The sequence below is a fragment of the Phodopus roborovskii genome, unplaced genomic scaffold (genome assembly GCF_943737965.1).
Source record: "Phodopus roborovskii unplaced genomic scaffold, PHOROB, whole genome shotgun sequence".
NCBI classification, from domain to species: Eukaryota; Metazoa; Chordata; class Mammalia; order Rodentia; family Cricetidae; genus Phodopus; species Phodopus roborovskii.
In genome coordinates, this window is record NW_026126511.1 from 56,374,153 (window position 1) to 56,394,969 (window position 20,817).

Consider the following 20,817-nt stretch of genomic DNA (forward strand, 5'->3'; position numbering starts at 1 on the left):
AGAAACCCTGTCTCAAAAAATAAATAAATAAATAAATAAATAAATAAATAAGTTAATTAATATTCAAGGTATCTCTTTGGGTAGGTAGTTAAATAGTTATGTCTTCACTAGCTACACATCATTACTTAAGTCTTTATCTCTTCTCCAGGGTAGGATTATTTTATTATACCAATTTAAGAGGTCTCAACTGAAAAGTTCAAGTATTTTAGTCATTAAACAAAATGATCTCTCATTTTTTGTAAATCAAATCTAGCCTCTAGCAAAGGAAGTTTGCTAACACTAAAGAAAAATGGGCTAAGTTTTGAAGGTAAACTGATATTCTTCAAACTATTTGGTGACATATAAATAATTTTTGAAGGTGGTTTCTTTAGAGGGAACATGTCTATTTTCTTAAATTATATTAAGCTCCTAAAAGCTCACATACACAGAATGAAATTAGAAAGGAGTAAGAAAGTCTCATTCCCCCATGGGCATATGAAAAAAAAAATGGCTAATAGCACCTCATGAGTTCTTTGGAAAACAGTATTATTTTTATTTTTTTATTAATTTTTTATTTTTATTTTACATATTGATCCCAGTTCCCTCTCCCTCCCTTCCTCCCTCCCTCCCTCTTTCCCTCTCTCCCACCCTCACATGCACCCTGACCACCATCCCCTCTCAACCCCTCCCTACTCCACGTGTAGGGTCATGCCCTCCAGGAGGGGTCATCTATATCTGTCAAGTCATTTGGAGTAGGGACTAGGACTTCTCTCCTGTCTCTAGGTTAAGGGATTATCCCTCCATGGGGGATGTACCCGCAAAGGTGCAACAGGAAGCAAGAATACAGTTCCCAATTTTTTTTTTAACTCCAACCAGAGGGAGAACAACGGGCCTGATTAATGACATTAGTTAAGCCTGTTTTGTGCTGTGTGAAGGACTGATCTCTTGTCTTAGATCTTAGGCAGTGAAAAAGCATGGAAAATGCTCAGGAACACTGTGGTAAGACACATATAAAGGAGTAAAAGATTATAGGTAGATACACAACAGATAACTTGAGACCTAGGAGAAGCTGTGATTCTTTTGAAATTAAGACATAAAAGTAGTTGTGTAAACAAAGGAACTGAGAAAGCCACACTTGGGCCACATAGGAGCTGACCTTAAGCCTTTATCTTATACTGATTCTAAGGTTCAGAATGTTCCAGCTAATCCATGAAGAATGCTCCAGTAAGAATCAGGCTATAAGACTGAAAAAAGTTGCTAGTTTTTCATGCCCAAGTTTCAACACAAATATAACAACTACAACATAGTATGGCTCATGCAAAGGAAGAGAACAAAGTGGTAGACTTTCTGAAGAAACACAGGCATTGGACTTTGTAGACTGTTTTGAAACAACTGTCTTAAATATGTTCAAAGAAACAAAAACACAAAAAGGCAGACGAAATTAGACTGGCCTATGAATAATAATTATAATATCAAGCCAAGAGGAACATGAAAAGGAATCAAGGCTGCAAATAAGGCTCAGTGACAGATGACTGCTCAGCATTAGACCCTAGGTTGGAGATCTGGGCATAGTGGGACATGCCTGTAATCCCAGCATCCAAGGGCTGAGGAGAGAGAATTCTGAGTTTGAGGCCAGTCTGGGTTATACAACAAGGTGCTGCCAAACAAACAAACAAACAAACAAAGCAGAGGAAGGAGGTTGTGGTGGGAGTAGAATCAAGAATCAGCAAGGTTAGAAGAAAAGACAACTAAAATTGTTTCTGGAGAACAAAAGAAGAATGAAAAATTTTAAAAGGAAGAGACACTATAGACTTGTTAAACATTAACATGCAAAACAAAACCAAGAAAAAACAACTTCCAAAATTTGATAAGACAGAGATCTACAAACCAACTCCATGTAAAATGAACCCACATGGTCAAACTGTTGAAAGGCAGAGAAACAATCAGAAGACCACAAAGAGAAATGTAAACTGCACACACAACAGATTCCTAGTAAGATTATTGGTTAAATTCTCGGCCAGACAGCAATGGAAAAATATAAATAAAGTGTGAAAAAAATCTGTGAACAGAAATTCTTATTTAGCAAAGTTGTCTTAGAAAAGAGGCAGAGAAGAGCTGGAAAGGGGTGGCTCAGGTTAAGAGCACTGGCTGCTCTTTCGGGAGAACCAGATTTGATTCACAACATTCACAAGAAGTTTGCAACCATCTATAACCCCAGTTCCAGGGAATATGAGGCCCTCTTCTGGCCTCTGGGGATATAGGCATTGCATATATATGGTATACAGACATGCCATCAAAACACCTAGACACAAAAGAAAAAAATAAAGGAAAAATTTGTTAAAAACAAGGGGGAGGGGAGAAGATATTGGAGAAAGCAGGAAAACAACAAAACAAACAAAAAACAAGAAAACCCATGGCTATTAATTAGAAAACAACAAATGCTGCTCAGGATGTAGAGGAAACAAGAACTTTTGTACACTGCTGACGAGAGTGAAAATTAATCCAGCTATTATGGAAATTAGTGTGGATCTTTCTCAGAAAAACAAAAATAAAACCACCGTATTGTTACAATATCTCTTTCCTGCCAGCCTGGTCCCACAGCACCAAATGAACACTCAGAGAATTATATTAATTATAATATTGTTGGCCAGTGACTTGGGCTTCTTATTGGCTAGTTCTGTCTTAATTATTAACACATTTATTTCTATTAATCTAAGTATTTATACATGGCTTTCTCTTACTGGAGAATGCCTTACTGAGTCCTCTTTTCCTAGGAATTGCATGACAACTCCACTCTGCCTACATCTCCCAGAATTCTCCACATCTCCTAGACATGCCTATCTTGCTGCCCTATTATCCACAATGTTTTATTCATCAATCAATAAAATAAACATATTTACAGAATGCCATCTCACATCACTGTATGATCTAGCCACAACAGTTGTGGATGTCATCTATATCTCTATATCTATATCTATATCTATATCAATGGTAGTTTGAATGAGAATGGTTCCCACAGGATAATCTATTTGAATGTTTGACTAGAGTCACTAGGAAAGAAGAAATCTCAGTTGAAGAACTGACTTAACTGGCTTGTGACCTTATCTGAGAGATTATCTTGATTCATGACTGATGTAGAAGGACCTGATTGTGGACAATATTATCCCTGGACAAATAGGCCTGGGCTACATAAGAAAGCTAGCTGAGCAAAAGCCACAGAATAAGCCAGCAACAAAAAGCAAAGTAGGACAGAGTCAAAGTCAGAGGTCTAGGAATGACAACTACAAAAGAAAGCACGGGGGGGGGGGGGGGAAGGAAACCAAAGGCATAAACTGTAACAAAAAAAACAAAACAAAACAAAACAAAAAAAACCCAAACAGTTGAATTTCAGAAAAATGTGTGCATTTAGGTATGTTTTTCAATGGCAGAACACTTGCCTAGCATGCATAAAGTCTTGGTCTAATCTCTAGCACCAAAGGAGGAAAAAAAAATCCATTTTATACACTGAGCATAAAATACCATAAAAATGTAAGGAGATTATGTGTTGTTGTAGAGACAAATGGATAAATGGCATTACTAAGCACATTGCTTTAGTCATATTAAAAGTTTTATGAGCCTTTTTCTTAAAACATATGTAATTAAAAATAACATGTCAAATACTTTGAAAAAAGTAATATTAAACTACCGTATAGTAACTTCCCATCAGAAAGCCTTATTTTCTGATGCAAATAAGCACATGAGAAAATTATTTAGAAGAAAAAAGTTGTTTGTGGTTCCCCAAATATATGAATTGTACAACATGAGTTAGGCTATGAAAATATTTTTCTTTGTTAATTGTTTTAAGAAATGTGGTAGCTCAGGCCTATAATAGTACTTGGGAGACGAGGTAAGAGGATCATGTACTTGTGCTCAGCCTAGGTAGGCTACACAGTGGTACCCTATCTTTAAACATACCCATGCACATGCACACACATATGTGTATAAATGAGGAGTGGGAAATAGAGACACAATGAAAGAACCTTGCTAACTCTAAAGTTAGCTTTGTAATTACGAAGCAGATAGACAAAGTTTTGAAGTATAGAAAGATTTTCACTTGAACTTCTGAAAGCTAGTCTTTTTTGAGGCAGGGTCTCACACTGTTGCCCAGCCCGATTTCAAATTCACAGAATTCAGCCTCCTCAATGAATACTGTGATTACAGGCACAAATCACCACATCTAGCTAGAAATCAGCCTTTAAGACTCACTTACTTCTGGGTGGGATCCCAACACTCAGGAAGCAGAGGCAGGAGGATCTCTGTGAGTTCCAGGGCAGCCTGGTCTAAAGAGTGAGTTCCAGGCCAGGCTCCAAAGCTACAGAGAAGAAACCCTGTCTCACCTACTACCTTTTAAGCTTGTTTTAAAGTTACATGTTACTTCAGTCTATTTGAGCATTTGAATAATGGAACAGAATGACAAGTTAATATTAAGAACATTGGTTTCATCAAGTCTCTATTTTTAAGTTATTACCTGGAATCAAGAGAAGCAAGAAGTTTATCAAATTGTTTCTCCACAACCTCTGTTAGACTGTGTGTCTCCTCTTTTGTTTGATTTTGTGTGCTATCAAGCATCTGGAAAAAAATAATTCAATAAAATAACCTGGTACTTCACTTTGGTGTAGTTGTATTATTAATATATTGTTGAATGTAAAAGATACTTTCTAGACTTTTCAAAAATAGCCACAGAGGTGATAAAATAATAAACAGAGCAAACCATCAAGTTCAACTTTATATTCTTGTGCTTACCAGCAAGATGACATCTTGTAGGCATTTTTGTACTGATAATTTGAAAAAAAAAAAAAAAGAAAAAAAAAACAACTAAAAAATCTACAGATAGGTTTTATAAACATTTTTCTTACCCATTTTTGTCATTACAGAATAAAAGTCATTTTGGACAACAGAATTTCTCTACAGCAGTATTCTCTAAATTATTGAAATAAACAAAGAAAAAAACCAAACCAAAACCCCCAAACCCCCGAAATCTCCAAACCAAAGCTAGAAAACACCCTGCAGCTTTGGTGTAGACCTAGGATCCCTATTTCTTTCATTCCTTTCTCCAGACTTAGTCTTACTTCAGGCATGAGCCCCTCCTCACACCCTACCTTCATTCCGTAGAGACTCTGCTTCTTGCTGTGGACCCAGGTTTCCCTAGCTCTTTCCTGTTGCCTCTTTTCAGCCTTTCTTCCTGGCCCATCTCCATGCCTTTGTATCATCCATAGACCTACCAGGGACCCTACAGCTACCACATTGGCCTAGGATTCAGAATAGAAAATAGCAACCAAACAATGAACATCCACCCAACAAAGATAATAAACACTTCAAAAATCATAACTACAGAGTCCTAGATACCAATACAAAAACACAAACATGGAACAGTCAAGATAACAGTCCTCCTTCAGAAGCCATTAACCCATAGTAATAGGTCCCAAAGAAATGCAATTCAGCTGAAACACAAGACAATAATTTCAAGACAGCAATCATGAACATGTTCAAGGACCTTAAAGAGGATAGGAATAAATGCCTCAATGAAAATACAGTTAAATGAAATAATAAAATTCCAGCATAATTCTCTAAGAAATTTTAAAAAGGATCTTCAATTTCATGTGGAAACAACACACACACACACACACACACACACACACACACACAGAGAGAGAGAGAGAGAGAGAGAGAGAGAGAGAGAGAGAGAGAGCGCTAAAACAATCCTGAATGGTAAAAGAGTTGCTGGAGATATCAATATCCCTGAATTCAAGTTGTATTACAGAGCTACTGAAATTAAAATAGCATGGTACTGGCAAAATAAGCAATCAAAACAAGACAGACAAATTGATTAATTGAACTGAAATGAAGAACCAGACATAAATCCACACATATATGTACATACAATTTTGACAGAGCCAAAAAATACACTGGAGAAAAATGGTGCTGGTCAAACTGGGTCATGTATTAGAATGAAAATAGATTCCTACCTATGACTTTGCAAAAAACTTAACCTCATATGTATCAAAGACTTTGTACTGGCTGGTCTACTTGACCCAAGCTAGAGTCATCAGAGAGGAAGAAGCCTCAGTTGAGGAAATGCCTCCATGAGATCCAGCTGTAAGGCATTTTCTCAAATAGTGATAAATGGGAGGGAGTAGTGCCACCCCTGGGCTGGTGGTCCTGGGTTCTATAAGAAAGCAGACTGAAAAGACATGAGGAGCAAGACAGTAAGCAGCCCCCTATGGATGCTGTATCAGCTCCTGCCTCCAGGTTCCTGCCCTGTTTGAGTTCTGTCCTAACTTCCTTTGATGATGAACAACAACATGGAAGTGTAAGCCAAATAAACCCTTTCCTCCCCAACTTGCTTTTGGTTATGGTGTCTCAGCAACAGGAATCATAACTAAGACAGACTTGAATGTAAGACTAGACATCCTGAATCTGACTGAAGAGGAAGTGAGAAATTGGCTTGAACTCATTGGCACAAGACAGGGTATTCTGAACAGGACACTGATAACACAGACACTAAGGCCCACAATTAATAAACTGGATCTCAGGAAGCTGAAAAGGTATATGGCAAATAACACATTTGGGCAAAGGGCAGCCTACAAAATAGGAAAAGTATTTCACAATCACACATAATTAGTATCTAAATATGTAAAAATCTAAAAATGCAGTAACAAGAAAGAAATCCAATTAAAAATGGAATACAAGACTAAACAGAGCCCTCAAAAGATGAAACACAAAATTACCAAGAAACACTTAAAGAGATGTTCAACATCCTTAGCCCTCAAGGAAATGTAAACAGAAAACTACTTGTAGATTTTATTTTACCCCAGTCACATGGCCAAGATCAATAAAACACATGACATCTCAAGCTAGCAAGGATCACGTCATTGATGGTGGGAGTGCAAACTGGTGCACCCACTATGGAAATCAGTGTTTTCTCAGGAAGCTGGGAATGAATCTACCTCAAGGCTGAACTCTACTGCTCTTGGGCATATACCCAGAGGACTCTACATCCTACTACAGAGATGCTTGCTTATCCATTTTCATTGCTGTTCCATTCACTAACAGCCAGAAATTGGAAATAGCCTAGATGTCTTTCAACTGACAAATGGATAGTGAAACTGTGGCACATTTACACAATAGATTATTCAGTTACTAAGTAAAAAATTAAATTATTATATTTTTAGGTAAATGGATGGAGATTGGAAAAAAAAATCCTGAGTGAGGGAACTCAGACTGTAAAAGACAAATCTATGTTTTCTCTTATATGTGCATGTTAGCTTTTAAGCTTTCAAAATGTATGCCAATTCAAATGGCCACAGAGGTTAGGTAGCTAGTAAGACATTAGTGGGGAAGACAGCATCTCCAAAGGAAGGGAAAAGAACAGTTATGGAGGGAAAATTGGAAACTAGAATAGGAGGATTAAATAGGGAGGGGGATGGAAGAGAAGGGTAAAGAAGGGTATATGGGGAAGGACAACAAACAAGAAAAGCCATCTGTAAAACTAAATGGAAACCGCCAGGTGGTGGTGGGACATGCCTTTATTCCCAGCACTTGGAAGGCAGAGGCAGGTGGATCTCTGTGAGTTCGAGACCAGCCTGGTCTACAAGGCCTAGTTCCAGAACAGCCTCTAAAACCACAGAGAAACCCTGTCTCGATAAATAAATAAATAAATAAATAAATAAATAAATAAATAAATACTATAATATATGTGTGTGTGTGTATACATACATATATATGAAATAAAAACTGAGTCACCAAAGAGGGGCAGACAATGCCCCAACTAGACACCTTATGTCACCAAGTAAAACCTCCATTGCCAGGAATGGGTTATGTCTTGTTGAGTCATTGTCCAAAAGGGGCTCCATGTAAACCTCTAAGCATCACAGGCTAATACCAAGGCTATTAGTTGCTCTCTACAACCTGACAGTAAGGTCTTATTTCCTGAAGACAATGCTCACTTATGTCATTGAACACTGAAGCTGAGCTGGTGCCTAAGGAGAAAGTTCACCCCAACTGACTAGCATTCAGAGTACTGGAAGGTACTCTGTATATGCTACCAGCAAAGAAAGGTAATCATCAATATTATCCAGCTACAAACCCTGCAACCCACAATGACCTGCCTGCAAGGCATATTGGTGTTATAGTAGCATGGACGTTATAGGAGTATCCAATTGTTTTTTATTGTATTTAACGCCCAATCCATGAAATGGAATGCATAGCAGTCATTGCTTTAGTGGCTGACAGCCTTAGACTAAATAGGTCATGGGCCTTAGAGGAATATCTATTATTCTTCTGCTAAAGCAGTGTTTCTCAACCTGTGAGTCATTCAGATAATCCTGCATATCAGATATTTAAATTACAATTCATAGCTGTAGCAAGATAACAGTTATGAAGAAGTAACAAAATAATTTATGGGTCCTCACAACAGGAGACGGACTGTATTAAAGGGTTGCAGCATTAGAAAGTTGAGAACCACTGTGCTAAAGGACCATAGAAATAAAATAACTAGAAAGGGCACACTAATATACTCAGAGATCAGTGCATCACTGAGCCCTCATCAGAGAGCTTCTACTTGCATTAGATGGGAACTAATACAGAGATCCACAATTGAACAATATGCACAGAGTAAGACACTTTGGAGCACTCAGTTCTAAATGAGATGTCTTCAAAATCCCCTCCCCCACCAGCACTCAGGTGTATGTGTAAAAGGAAGCAGAAAGATTTTAACAGTCAGGGGTAATGGATGAGTATAATGGATAAATCCAAGGAAACAAGATCTACACATGCAACAAAGACTGAAGTATATATGAACCCAGACACTGTAGCAGCACACACAAGTTCCACAGGACCAAGACAAATGTCTAACACAGAAGGGGAAGTAGATAGTGATTCCCTGCAGCGTCCCAGGTGCCTTTGAAGTTGAATCTTCCAGATTCACCTGCAAGAACTGTTTGCAATACAATTTCCACTTCTTACTGAGAAGCTATCTGCAAAGTGAAAATCCATTTTCTCCAATGGAGTCTCACTGGGTATATCAACTATACTTCAGGGCAGGCCCCATGCCCAGGAGTAGTTAACCACCACAAAATAAACTCCACGGTAGTTTTGTGAACTTTTTGTTTCATTTTGGCTTTTTGTTTATTGGTCTTTTGCTTGTTTGATTTTCATTTTGTTTGATTTTCATTTTTGTGTTTTTGTGAGTTATTTTGGAGTTTATTTTTTCTTTTTGAAACAGAGTGAAAAGTTGGGTAGGTAGAGAGGTGGGGAGAATCTAGGAAGAATTGTGGGAAGTAAAAAACACCAAAATATATGAAAAAAATTTCAGCAAAAATTTATTTAATAAAATATACTACATATTACATTCTATGAAAAAACAAAACAAAAAAGTGAGTGAAAATGTTAGATATTTTATGTTAATTTTTAAACCATTAAAAAATGTTTCTGTTTGAGATCCATGGCCTCTATATTGCTGTATTTTTCCCCCTTTTGGCAAGGCTGTACTTAACTTATGCCTGACTCAGGAAAGTATTGTGAAGCACATTGCTACTTTGCATTCACAAGCTCACTGTTGGAAAAGAATTTTGCTCCAGGATGAATCACGCCCCAAGTCTCACCTATATCTGACTCAGAAGATACTTAAGATTTTGGTATTAGGGTTGATACTGGAACTATAAGGTTTGAGGGATGATAGGCTAGGGTAGATGTATTGTGCATTATTAAAAAAAAAAGGAACTGAGTTTCAAATAGAAGATGCCTGGCTCAGGGCTGAACTATGCCCCCTTTATATTCAGATGTTGAAACATGCACTTTTAATGTAGAGGTGCTTGTTAAGTACAAGCTTGTCATCACAGCTAACTCTTTATTTTTATCCTTTTCTCGATGTTTTCTTTCTCATAACTCTTACCCCATTACTCTTACTATATTTCTAATTCCTTCTGAGAAAGAGGACTTTTTAAACATAAAGTATTAATTATATTTCTACTTAGCAATAAGAGTTAGGAAATGAAATCAAGAGCCAGGTGTTGGCATGCCTTTAGTCCCGGCACTTGGGAGGTAGAGGCAAGGCAGATCTCTTTGAGTTCAAGGCCTGGTCTACAGAGCTAGTTCCAGGACAGGCTCCAAAGCAATACAGAGACCTCCCCCCCAAAAAAAGAAAGACGTTCCTTTTACAATAGTATCAATCAGAATAAAATTCACAGCATTAAATTTAAACAAGAAAGTACAATATGTGTTCACTGAAAACCAAAAAATACTGTTTAAAGATTTAACAAATTAAGTAAAAGCTATTGAAAGCTTTGGTTTGTTTGTTTTTGTTTTTGTTTTTAATAGTGAAAATTAGTTAATACAAAACATTTCCCTCTTCTATGTAAAAAAAGAAAAAAAAAAAAAAAAAAAAAAAAAGAAGGTAGTAACAACCAGCTAAAACCCCCAGAAATCCTTAATCCTAAAACTGTTGTTGATGGGTGCTTAAGGGCTAGTTTCTTGTCAGGTAGAGTAAGCAGCAAAGAGAATGAGACTCTCTCTGTTGGAGGACACAGCCAAACAAAGGTCAAATTCTGCAAAGATGAAAATTCAGTTTACAGAAAGGACATACCGTGATTCCTCATAATCTGATTTTATTAACCTTTTTAGAATAACAATGTTACAAACCCAATCCTGGCAGGCCATGGGGGCAGGGGTAGTTTTCAATTCTTTTGCATATTTTTCTATTATTATATTACTGTTTAAAAATGGAGAGCTAAATCTAACCCAGTGATATACATACAACTATATAGAGGTCATTTTGGCTGGGTTTTAGCTCAGTGGTAGAGGGTTTCCTTCACATGCATGACTTTCTAGGTTCAATCTTCCATACTACTACATCCTACTCCCTAAAAAGAGGAAATGGGTGGACTTAGAACGTATAATATTAGCCAGGCAGTGGTGGCACACGCCTTTAGTTCCAGCACTCGGGAGGCAGAGGCAGGTGGATCTCTGTGAGTTCAAGACCAAGCCTGGTCTACAAGAGCTAGTTCCAGGATAGTCTCCAAAACCACAGAGAAACCATTTCAACCCCCCCCAAGAAAAAGAACATATAATATTAAGTGAAGACAGTCTCAGGAAGAAAAAAACACTCATATGTTCTCACTCACATGCAGAACACAGCCAATAATATATATGTATGTATATAAACAAATGTGTGTACAGTATAACATGTAGATAGAGAACAAGAAATGGTAAATGTAAGAGAGAAAAAAAGGATATAAGTTATGGAAGAGGTTATGAAGCTAATGGTTATTTTAGGTCTAACTTTGCCATGATTTCTAGTGGTAAATAGTGAAGTATAAAATCCAACGTGAAGTATGACAGCTTAAGAGTTGCTGTTCTAACGTGTAGAAGTTCAGTGAGATGTACAGAGTTTAGATATGGTGAATTTTGGTGCATGATGTTTTATTTGCAAGCACGTTACAATAACATTTATTAAAATGTGTTTTTTTTTTTCATAAAGAGGCTATATTTTACCTCCTGGTAGAATTATTCAGAATGCTTACTTTTATAGCATTACTTAGTTGCTCAAAATTATAGCCTGCTATCTTCAGTGCTTCATCGATTTCTTCTGTCTCCTGAGAGGGAACAATATACAAATATAAAACACAAGAATAGATGCTTAGATACATTATAGTTGTAAAAATTTGAGCTGTAATTTTGGTTACAAATGAAACAAATATCTATAATGACGTGTAAAAGCAAGCAACAACAATAAAAATATACTTCTAATCCTACCTAACTAAAAATTTTTAAACATTAACAATTTTATTCACACAATATGGATAGAAACCCAGGATGTGCCAGGCAACCATCCTACCATTGAGCTATATCTTCAGTCAGTAAAGGAACTTATTTATGTAGACCAGGCTGTCTTCAAACTTGTAATAATCCTCCTGCCCCCTTCTTTATTAGTAATATACACCATACCTAGTGACCTGTGAGCCATCTGTCTCAGCATCCCAAGCACTGGTAGCATAAACATGTGCCACCACAACACTACCATAAATATATTGTTTAACAGTAAAACTATACTATGAATCCATTTTTTAATTTAAAATCATCTCAGAAAATGTATCATGAAAAAAGTATATAGACAAATAGTTTTTTAAAGAAGAGATGGCTCTGTTAAGAGTTTAACTTGATAATCAGATGTGCTAACACACATTTGTAATCAGAGCACTTGGGAGGTAAAGGGAAGAGGATCTGATCATTTTGAGCTGTGTAGTGAGTTCAAGTCCAGCATGGGCAACATGATGAGGTTCTATTTTAAATTAGAGTTAAAACAAAAAAGAATGAGTACAATTTAGACTTCACTCTCCTCCTCCAGACCAATAATGATTTTTACAAAAACAAAACAAAAACCCTCTGTTTCACTTAGTTTCATTTTAGAGTCAGTTCGATTTCTAAACTCAAATTCAGTAAATGTTTATCATTAACATTATTCAGAACAGTAACAGGCAAAATTTAATCTTCCACAACAAACAATATCACTATCAATAACAAATGCAGTTAGCTCTCTTAGCTGTCATTAAAATAATTGGGAAACTATATTTAGGATTTAGAAAATTTTAACTGTACATATTTCAGAGAATTTGGATTAAGTAACTAGGTTCACAGCGGGGGAAACTATGCAGGTAAATATCAAGAACTTCAAAACCAAGTCAGTCCAAGTATGCCTCAACAGGTTCATCATTAAAACAGGTTAAAACTGTTCAAGCAGAGAGCAAAGCAAAAGATTCAAGAAAGGAAAGTGGGTTTGTTACTTTTAGGCTTCATAATTGTAATTATGAGGAATTGATAATTATAGGAAAGAATTCATAATTGTAGGAACCCTAAAGAGGAAAAGTTCAGCTACCTAGCATAAGGCCAAATGTTTGGTTTCACAATGCTTCATGACATTATGTCACAATGTTTTTCATACCGACATTATAGCCAATGGGCTTGAAACAGTTCTGTGTATGGAGGATGAATGTTCCAAATCAACAATTAGCTGGTCCACTGTCTTTTTAACGTCTGAAGAGCAGTTCTTTACCCTGAAAAAGGTCAAATGTGTTATCTGGAATATAAGCATGAATATAATTTCCATAGACTTCTCATTTTTATTCTCTATCAAAAATAATGCAGATGATGACTTATAAAAAAGTCATCAGTAAGGAGAATCCATGAATAAAATTACTTTCACATAATTTAATTTTAATATAAATTTAACTTAAGCAAATTCCTAAAAGTACTGGCTTATACCATGTTCTAATTTCCTAGTCACCTGTACTTGGTATTTGGGGGAAGAATACTAATAATAATTGAAATGTTTTAAGCTCAGCAATTAAAGTAAGTCATGCATACAAATAAGAAATGTTAGTTATTAAAAATGCACCGATAAACCTGTGTAACAAGAGACCCTATCTCAGAAAACTTGAAATGCCACACAAAACAAACTATATATAAAACTTGTCTAAACCAAACTGCATTTAAGAATGAAGAGTTTCTAATATAATTTACGTAGAGTGTTTAATTTAAAAACTGGTCATTTAGAACAAAGTTTGAACTTTTACTAGACATTACACATATACAGACAACAGTATAAACTAATTAACATACTTGATGTTTCAAGTAAAAAAATTTCAAAGGGAAGTAAAGGTCTTTGGAGGAAAGCAAAAGAGCTGAAAGCACTGGAATGGTCTTGACACAGCAATGATTGGTTAGCATGAGGAGGAGCTGCTACCTCCTTTGGTCAGAGTGAGCCTTCTTCATCTATCACAGTCCTTACTCCTTTGTTTAAACTCAGTCTACACTGCTCAATAAATCATGTTTGACTTTTGCAGATGTTCAAATTTAGCAAGCCCAAACTTGATAAAAACGGCTACTTTGTGGAGATAAGACCTGTACAGCTCATAAAGAAAGTGACTGGCTACCATGTTTGTAGGAGGTAAGAGAAGTACTGTGTCTGTCAACACCTAGATGCCAGACTTCAGGTAAGAGTTTTTCCACCTAAAGATACAACCAGAATTATTCCTTTAGTCTCCCCCTAACTCAAAGTATGAAAATAAAAATTATGGAGGTAATGTGAACATCCAGTAATTCAAGTTTAAAGAATTTGAGATTTTAACTGGATAAGCTAGGAAGAACTAAAGAGCAAGGAAAAATACGGAAGTAAAATGAGTTAGAGAAAAGAAAACAAAAGAATTAAGTGGGGTAGTAGCAATGGGAGACTGGATATAGACACAGAAGATATTGACAAGCAAGAGTATGTAAGAGATAAATGAACAACAATATGAGAAGTCTGGATAAATTTACTTGGTATTATTTATAAAATTAGTTCCAAATGAGATAGTTTGTTGAAAACCCCTATATTTTTACTTCTAGACTATCATATTAAATATCATTTTAAAAGTTAAAATCTATGTAAACATGAACAACTAGAAAGCTGCTGTACTGATTAATTTTAAGTCAATTTGACAAATGCTAGAGTCATCAGAGAGAAGGAAACCTCAGTTGACAAAATGCCTCCACAAAATTGGGCTGTAGGCAAGTCTGTGGGGCATTTTCTTAATTAGTGATCAATGTGGGAAGGTTAGCCCAGGGATGGTACTGTCCACAATGGACTAACATATGAGTTCAGAAAAACTACTTAAAATGTAAAAATACCATTCTTTATCCAACAAACATGTAATGTTTGCTCTGTGCATTGCTCTAGGGGCATAGAGAAGAATAAGATGGGTTTGTGCTCTTAAGTAGGCTTATAGACTAGCAGGGGATTTTTAATTTTGAAAAGATAAATTAAGACTATAACAGAATAACATAATGGCTGTGTATAGCTCAGATATGCTTAAAAATCTCTATCAAAGATAAAGGGGCTGAGTATGATAAAAAATATATGCATGTATAGAAGTATAATAAATCCCATATAATTACTATATGGAGCTAAAAATCTCCAATTCAAAGATAGTATATGTATGTACGTATGGATGTATATTATAGTCAAGTCATATAGAGGAATGGAAAATAAGAGAACTCAAAAGTTGCTATTTTTCTTTTTATAAGTCACCTCTCAAACCACATTTACCATTATACTGTATTTATACCATTCTTTTTTTATAACCTACTGTCATTCAGCTGTGATAACTTTAGCTAATTCTGGATTCTCAGCCTCCTATTTGAAAGTTTTCTTGCACTCTTTTATTTCAAATAGGGACAAATTAATGCTGCTTCTTTTGGAGCCAGATCTTACATTCTACTAACAGTTAAGACAAATTAATGAACTAAACTAAACTAGCACTCTATAAACAACATTTAATAATAACATTATTAAATTTGAAATTGTTTTAGAAATACACTGAGTCTTAAATGGTAAAGGAAGTGTACACATGAACATACATTTTAGGTTGCAATGCTTCCAGAGAAGAATCTTCTTTAATAAATCCATCTATTGAGTAGTGACCTTGATTCATATTGACAGTTGTATGAACCTTGATAAAATAAGATTAAACAAATTCATGGTCATTCAATAAATCCACTGATGCAGAACCCAAACAACTTTTTGTGTGCTATTCATAAACAAAACTGGTAACAATAAAGATTCTGAAATTATCTTTAAGTCAAGGGAAAACTGTACTTGTTGCTTTATCTTAATTAATTTGGGTAAAAATTAGCACTCTAATGGTTATTAAACAGAACATTAAATTAGCCAAAGTAACTTTTTGTTACAATTCTAAAGGAAATGATTGTAACAATACTTTAAAATTTGCTACTATATACCAAGTGGTATCTTTATTCTGTTCAAAACTACAAAATACTATCTAATACAAACCCTAAAAACATTACTGATTATAAAATAAAAATTGAATGGAGAACTGTGCCAGTTTTCTGGACTTAATATTCTAAAGTTAACCAAATATAAAATTAATAGATAGGTCTGGTAGCACTGGCCTGTATCTCCAGCTATTTGAAAGGCTAAAACACAGGGATCTTAAGTTCAAGGCCAGCCTGAGCAACTAAAAACAGAAATCGAAATAAGCAAAATACCAGTAAAACCAAAAAAAGCCCAAACATAGTAAAATGAGGCAGAAAGTCTCCAAACATACCATTGAAACCTTTTGTTCAATTACTCTTGGGAATGGGGCACAACTCAGAGTGTGGTTAATATATTATATACAGTAAGACTTCTTTGGAAGAAACTGATTTTCCTTTGCCAGAAGTATCAATTATATAAAGCTTCTTGGTTAGGGGTGAAAGCCTGTGTTCTCACTCTTTCCTCTGGCTCACATCTTTTTACCCAATATTCTGAATTGTTCCCTGAGACTTGGAAAGGTGCCATTTGTGGTGGGCACTCAGCAGTCATTTATTATCAGTGTTTGACCAGTTCTGAGTCTCTGCAGTCATTACTGACCACTGATAAAGAAAGCGTCTCTGACCAAAGCTGATGGCTGTATTAATCTGTGGGCAAAACCACAGCTGTTTGGCAGGCACATCATGTCCATTTTGAAAATCAACAGCTTACATTCTACATTAAAGACTTCCCCAGTGATGGCTTTTTGACCAGGTTTACAGTACCAGGTATGATTTCTCTCTTGTGCAACAGACATCAGATCTAATGAGAAAGCCATTGATTATCCATATCAGACTGGCCACTATTAAACTATTGGGTTCATCTTGCCTGGGCAATGGTATTGAATGCAAGGTCTACAGATGAGTAAGACTCCTGATGACAAACTGCTCTGCTCCAGTGAGTCTTCAGGGTAACTCTTGGCACAATGAGGGCTAGCCATCAGGAAAGAAGTGTATAGCCTAATACCAGCTTGCATTTTCTAGGCCCTGTACTCAAAGCATTTGATGTCTTCAGCAACAGTTTTTAAATACCTAGTTCTGGTAGGCAACCAAAGGCAGTAGCAATTGCCTGTATTGTTTGAGGGTTTTGAGGGGATTCTTTGACCAATGATTCATAGATAATTGACCAGTTATGAGTCTCTACAGTCCACTCTGGCACTAGAACTCTTCTTTAAAATAACCTATGGTTTGGTGTGGGGGGGCAGCTTTTCCATCCACAAAGGGCACTTCTATTAAAATACTTATTGCTGAATAGCTTATCAAGTATTAGATTTTCTCATGACCTTTCCAAATAGCTTTAGTTCCCAATACTTTCCTCCATATTCCTGTTCCCCCTCCCCCATTAACCCTCCTCACTCTCAGTACCTACCCTTCCACTTCTGAATCAGATGTTCTACTTTCCTTTCTTAAACAATCCCTCTCCCATGGGCTCTTTTCTAGTTTCCCTGGGATCTACATGTACCCACTTCCACAGAGATGCACATATACAAAAGTTAGAAACTAGGAGTGGCATTGGAGACAATATGTGGCATTTGTCTTTTTGAACCCGAGTTACTTCACTTAATATTTTCCAGTTCCATCCATTTTCCTGAAAATTTCATAATTTCATTTTTCCTTATGGTATAATAAAATTTATATTATCCATTTACCTGCTAATAAACATCTAGGCTTATTCCAATTCTCTTGTTATTAATGAACAGAGTAGCAATAAACATGTACATGCAAGAATCTAAATGGTAGGATATAGAATCTTTTGGGTATATGTGCAGGTACAGAATACCTGGGTCATATGAAAATTCTATTTTTTGTTTTTTGAGAATCCTCCACAGTGTTTTACATAATGGACCCTGTTTCATTGTATCCCATTAGATTTTGGCATGTCATGTCTTATTTTTTATTCAGTTCTAGGAATTGTTAGTGACAAATCCATCAATAGTCAGACAGACTACAAGAAACCATTTCAGTTTTCTCTTTGATGAGACTTGTTTTGTGTCTCACCAAAATGTGTGTAATGTGTGTGATCTACTTTTACAGAAACTTCCATGTGATACTTAAAAGAATGTCTATTCTTTGGGGTTCTACAGAATCCATTAGATCTACAATATCACTTAACTCTGATGTTTTCATCAGAATAATCTCTTAGTGAGAGTCACCTACTATTGGGCTAATCTGTGACTTTGTATCTTATATTTACAAACTTTGGTGCACCTATACTTAGAATCCTTGTTATCTTCCTGTTACTTTACTTGATTGTTACTTTGATCAACTGGAAGTTACTTTATCTGTTCTGACTAGTTTCAGTTTGAAGTCTGTTTAATTAGACGTTAGAGATGTCTATTTCATTCCCAGTTTCATTTGTTTGGAATACTTTTCATCCTTTTGCCATAAAACAGTGTTTATCTTTGACATATATCTTAGAGGAAGAAAACAGACCTTGTTTAATCAAATCTGTTACTATGTATCATTTAATAGAAGAGTGAGAATGTTAATATGTAGTGTTATTACTGAAAAGTGTTAATCAAGTTATGTCATTTTTGTTTATTTGGAGAATTTGGTGTTTTAAAAATCATTTGTTCTGGCATCTGTTATTTTGTCTGCGTTTAATCATTCCCTTCAGTCTGAAGGATCACTTTCAGCATGCTCTGTAGAGCTGGCTAAATGATAAGCATTCCTTAGCTTGCTTTTATCATGGAATGTTTCTCTTTCTCCACCAATTATGACATAGTTTTCTGGGCACAGTAGTCTTGGCTTGAAGTGGTCTTTCAGACTCACAAAATGTATTTCTATGTCCTTTTGGCTTTTAAAGTTTATGCTGACAAAACAGGTATTATTTTATTCTATCTGTAACTTGGTGTTTCTATCTTGAAGCTCTCAATACACTTTCTTTGTTCGATTTAGTGTGCCAATTAATGCATGTCACTGGGAATGTTCTTATCCTGTGCTATTTGCTATTCTATGCCTCTTGCACTTGGATGAGCCTCTCTCTAGATTAGGGAGATGTGATGGCTATTCTTGGTTGTCAACTTGACTACATCTGGCATTAATTAAAACTCAAATGGCTGGGTACATCTGTGAGAGATATTTTGTTTTCTTAATTAAAACACTTCTAGAGGAAAGATCCACTTCTAGTCTAGATATTTGAGGTGGGAAGACCCAAATTTACCAGATTGTTTGCAATGGAAAGATATACCTTTTACCTAGGCCACACCTTCTGTTGGTTGCCTATATAAGGATATGGAAGAAAAAAAGCTTGCTCTCTCCTAGTAAGTCCATTCTTTACTGTCATTAGAGCCTAGTTCTTCAGGATTTTGTATACTTAAGAACAGGAGAGACATCCAACCTTGCAGACTGAACAACTACTGGATTCTTGGACCTTACACGGCCATTACTGGACTAGCTAAATTACAGCCTGAAAACATTATTTTTCTTTTCCTTTGGTTTTTCAAGACAGTGTTTCTCTGTGTGTAGCCTTGCCTGTCCTGGAACTGGCTCTATAGACCAGGCTGTCCTGCCTCTGACTCCCAAGTGGTAAAATTGAAGGTGCATGCCACCACTGCCCAGCTAGTCTGCAAACATTCTAATAAATTCCCCATCTCTGTAACATATGTACATATGTACACACACACTTCTATAAGTTCTCTTCCTCTACAGCAATGGTTCTCAATCTTCCTAATACTTCGACCCTTTAATACAGTTCCTCATGTTGTGGACCTAACTATAAAATTATTTTTGTTGCCCTGGGCAGTGGTAGCACATGCCGTTAGTCCCAGGACTTGGGAGGCAGAGGCAGGCAGATCTCTGTGAGTTTGAGGCCAGCCTGGTCTACAAGAGCTAGGACAGCCTCCAAAGCCACAGAGAGACCCTGTCTTGAAAAACCAGGGGAAAATTATTTTTGTTGCTACTTCATAACTTTAATTTTGCTACTGTGATAAACTGTAAATATTTTGGGAAATAGAATTTTGTGAAAGGGATCACAACCTACAGGTTGAGAACTGCTGCTTTAGAGAACCCTATTACAGGGGATGTTCTGCTGTAATTGTACTGGAATATTATCTGACTTCAGCACAGAATCCTTCCCCATTTTTACACATTATCTGTAGATTTAGTCTTTTTATGGCATCCCAAAGACATTGATTTTTAAAAAATCCACATTAAAAAAATTATCAGCCCTCAACAGAATGTAACAAATCTGTGTTGTCTTCAATCCCTCATGTACTGCCCTCCTTGGAGTCCATTCTATTAGTGAAGGTTTTAACTGAGTTTTTTTTACATTTTTTCACTTCTGACATCTCTTCAGATGAATTTCCCTTTAAACTGTCTCCTTTTTGAATTCCACTTTCATATCTTGTGATGACTTCCTGATATACTCAGCTGTCTTTGTGCTTTTGGGGATTCACTCAGAAGTTTATAGTGTTTTCCTTAATTTCTTCAAACACATTTATCACCATTCGTTGAACTCTTATATCTGGAATTTTTCCTAAATTGTCTTCATTGGAAGACTCCGAGATTGGTAGACTTTGGAGGAGATGTGTTATCTTGACTTTTCATGTTACTTTTTTTTTTTTTTTTTTTTTTTTTTTTTTTTTTTTTTTGCAGTGGGACTTGTGAATTAAAAGTTAGATTGATTGTTGAATATTTTTAGCTCACCTTTCTTCTTTCTGTGAAAGTGTCTGCAATGTTCAGGAAGGACTAGTTTGTGGTATGGATAACTTGTCTATTATGTGTTAAGACTGGTATCCAGGGCATCAGTGTTCCCCTGTGAGTAGAATACTATCTGCAACAAGTCATGATCCAGTGGCAGACCCAGTATAAAATCAAAGTAACATCCAACTATAAAGAAATCACTTTCTAAGCACCAATCATTTTAGTGAAAGGGACAATGAATCCTATGGGTACTAATATATTAGTTACTGTGGGTATGAGTGGAAAGAAAAAAAAGACATTAAGACTAGTAATTAG

At 36.0% G+C, this 20,817-nt stretch overlaps 1 protein-coding gene across 1 annotated transcript in view; it reads right to left on the reverse strand.

The window, feature by feature from the left end:
* Positions 1-20,817, reverse strand: part of Rnf17 (ring finger protein 17) — a 108,849-nt gene that overhangs the window by 78,936 nt on the left and 9,096 nt on the right. The window contains exons 3-6 of the mRNA XM_051195628.1: positions 15,409-15,500; positions 12,956-13,067; positions 11,538-11,609; positions 4,487-4,587 (exon numbers count right to left, since the gene is read on the reverse strand). Of these exons, the coding sequence (XP_051051585.1) occupies positions 4,487-4,587; positions 11,538-11,609; positions 12,956-13,067; positions 15,409-15,500 (377 nt within the window). The remainder of the gene's footprint in view (positions 1-4,486; positions 4,588-11,537; positions 11,610-12,955; positions 13,068-15,408; positions 15,501-20,817) is intronic.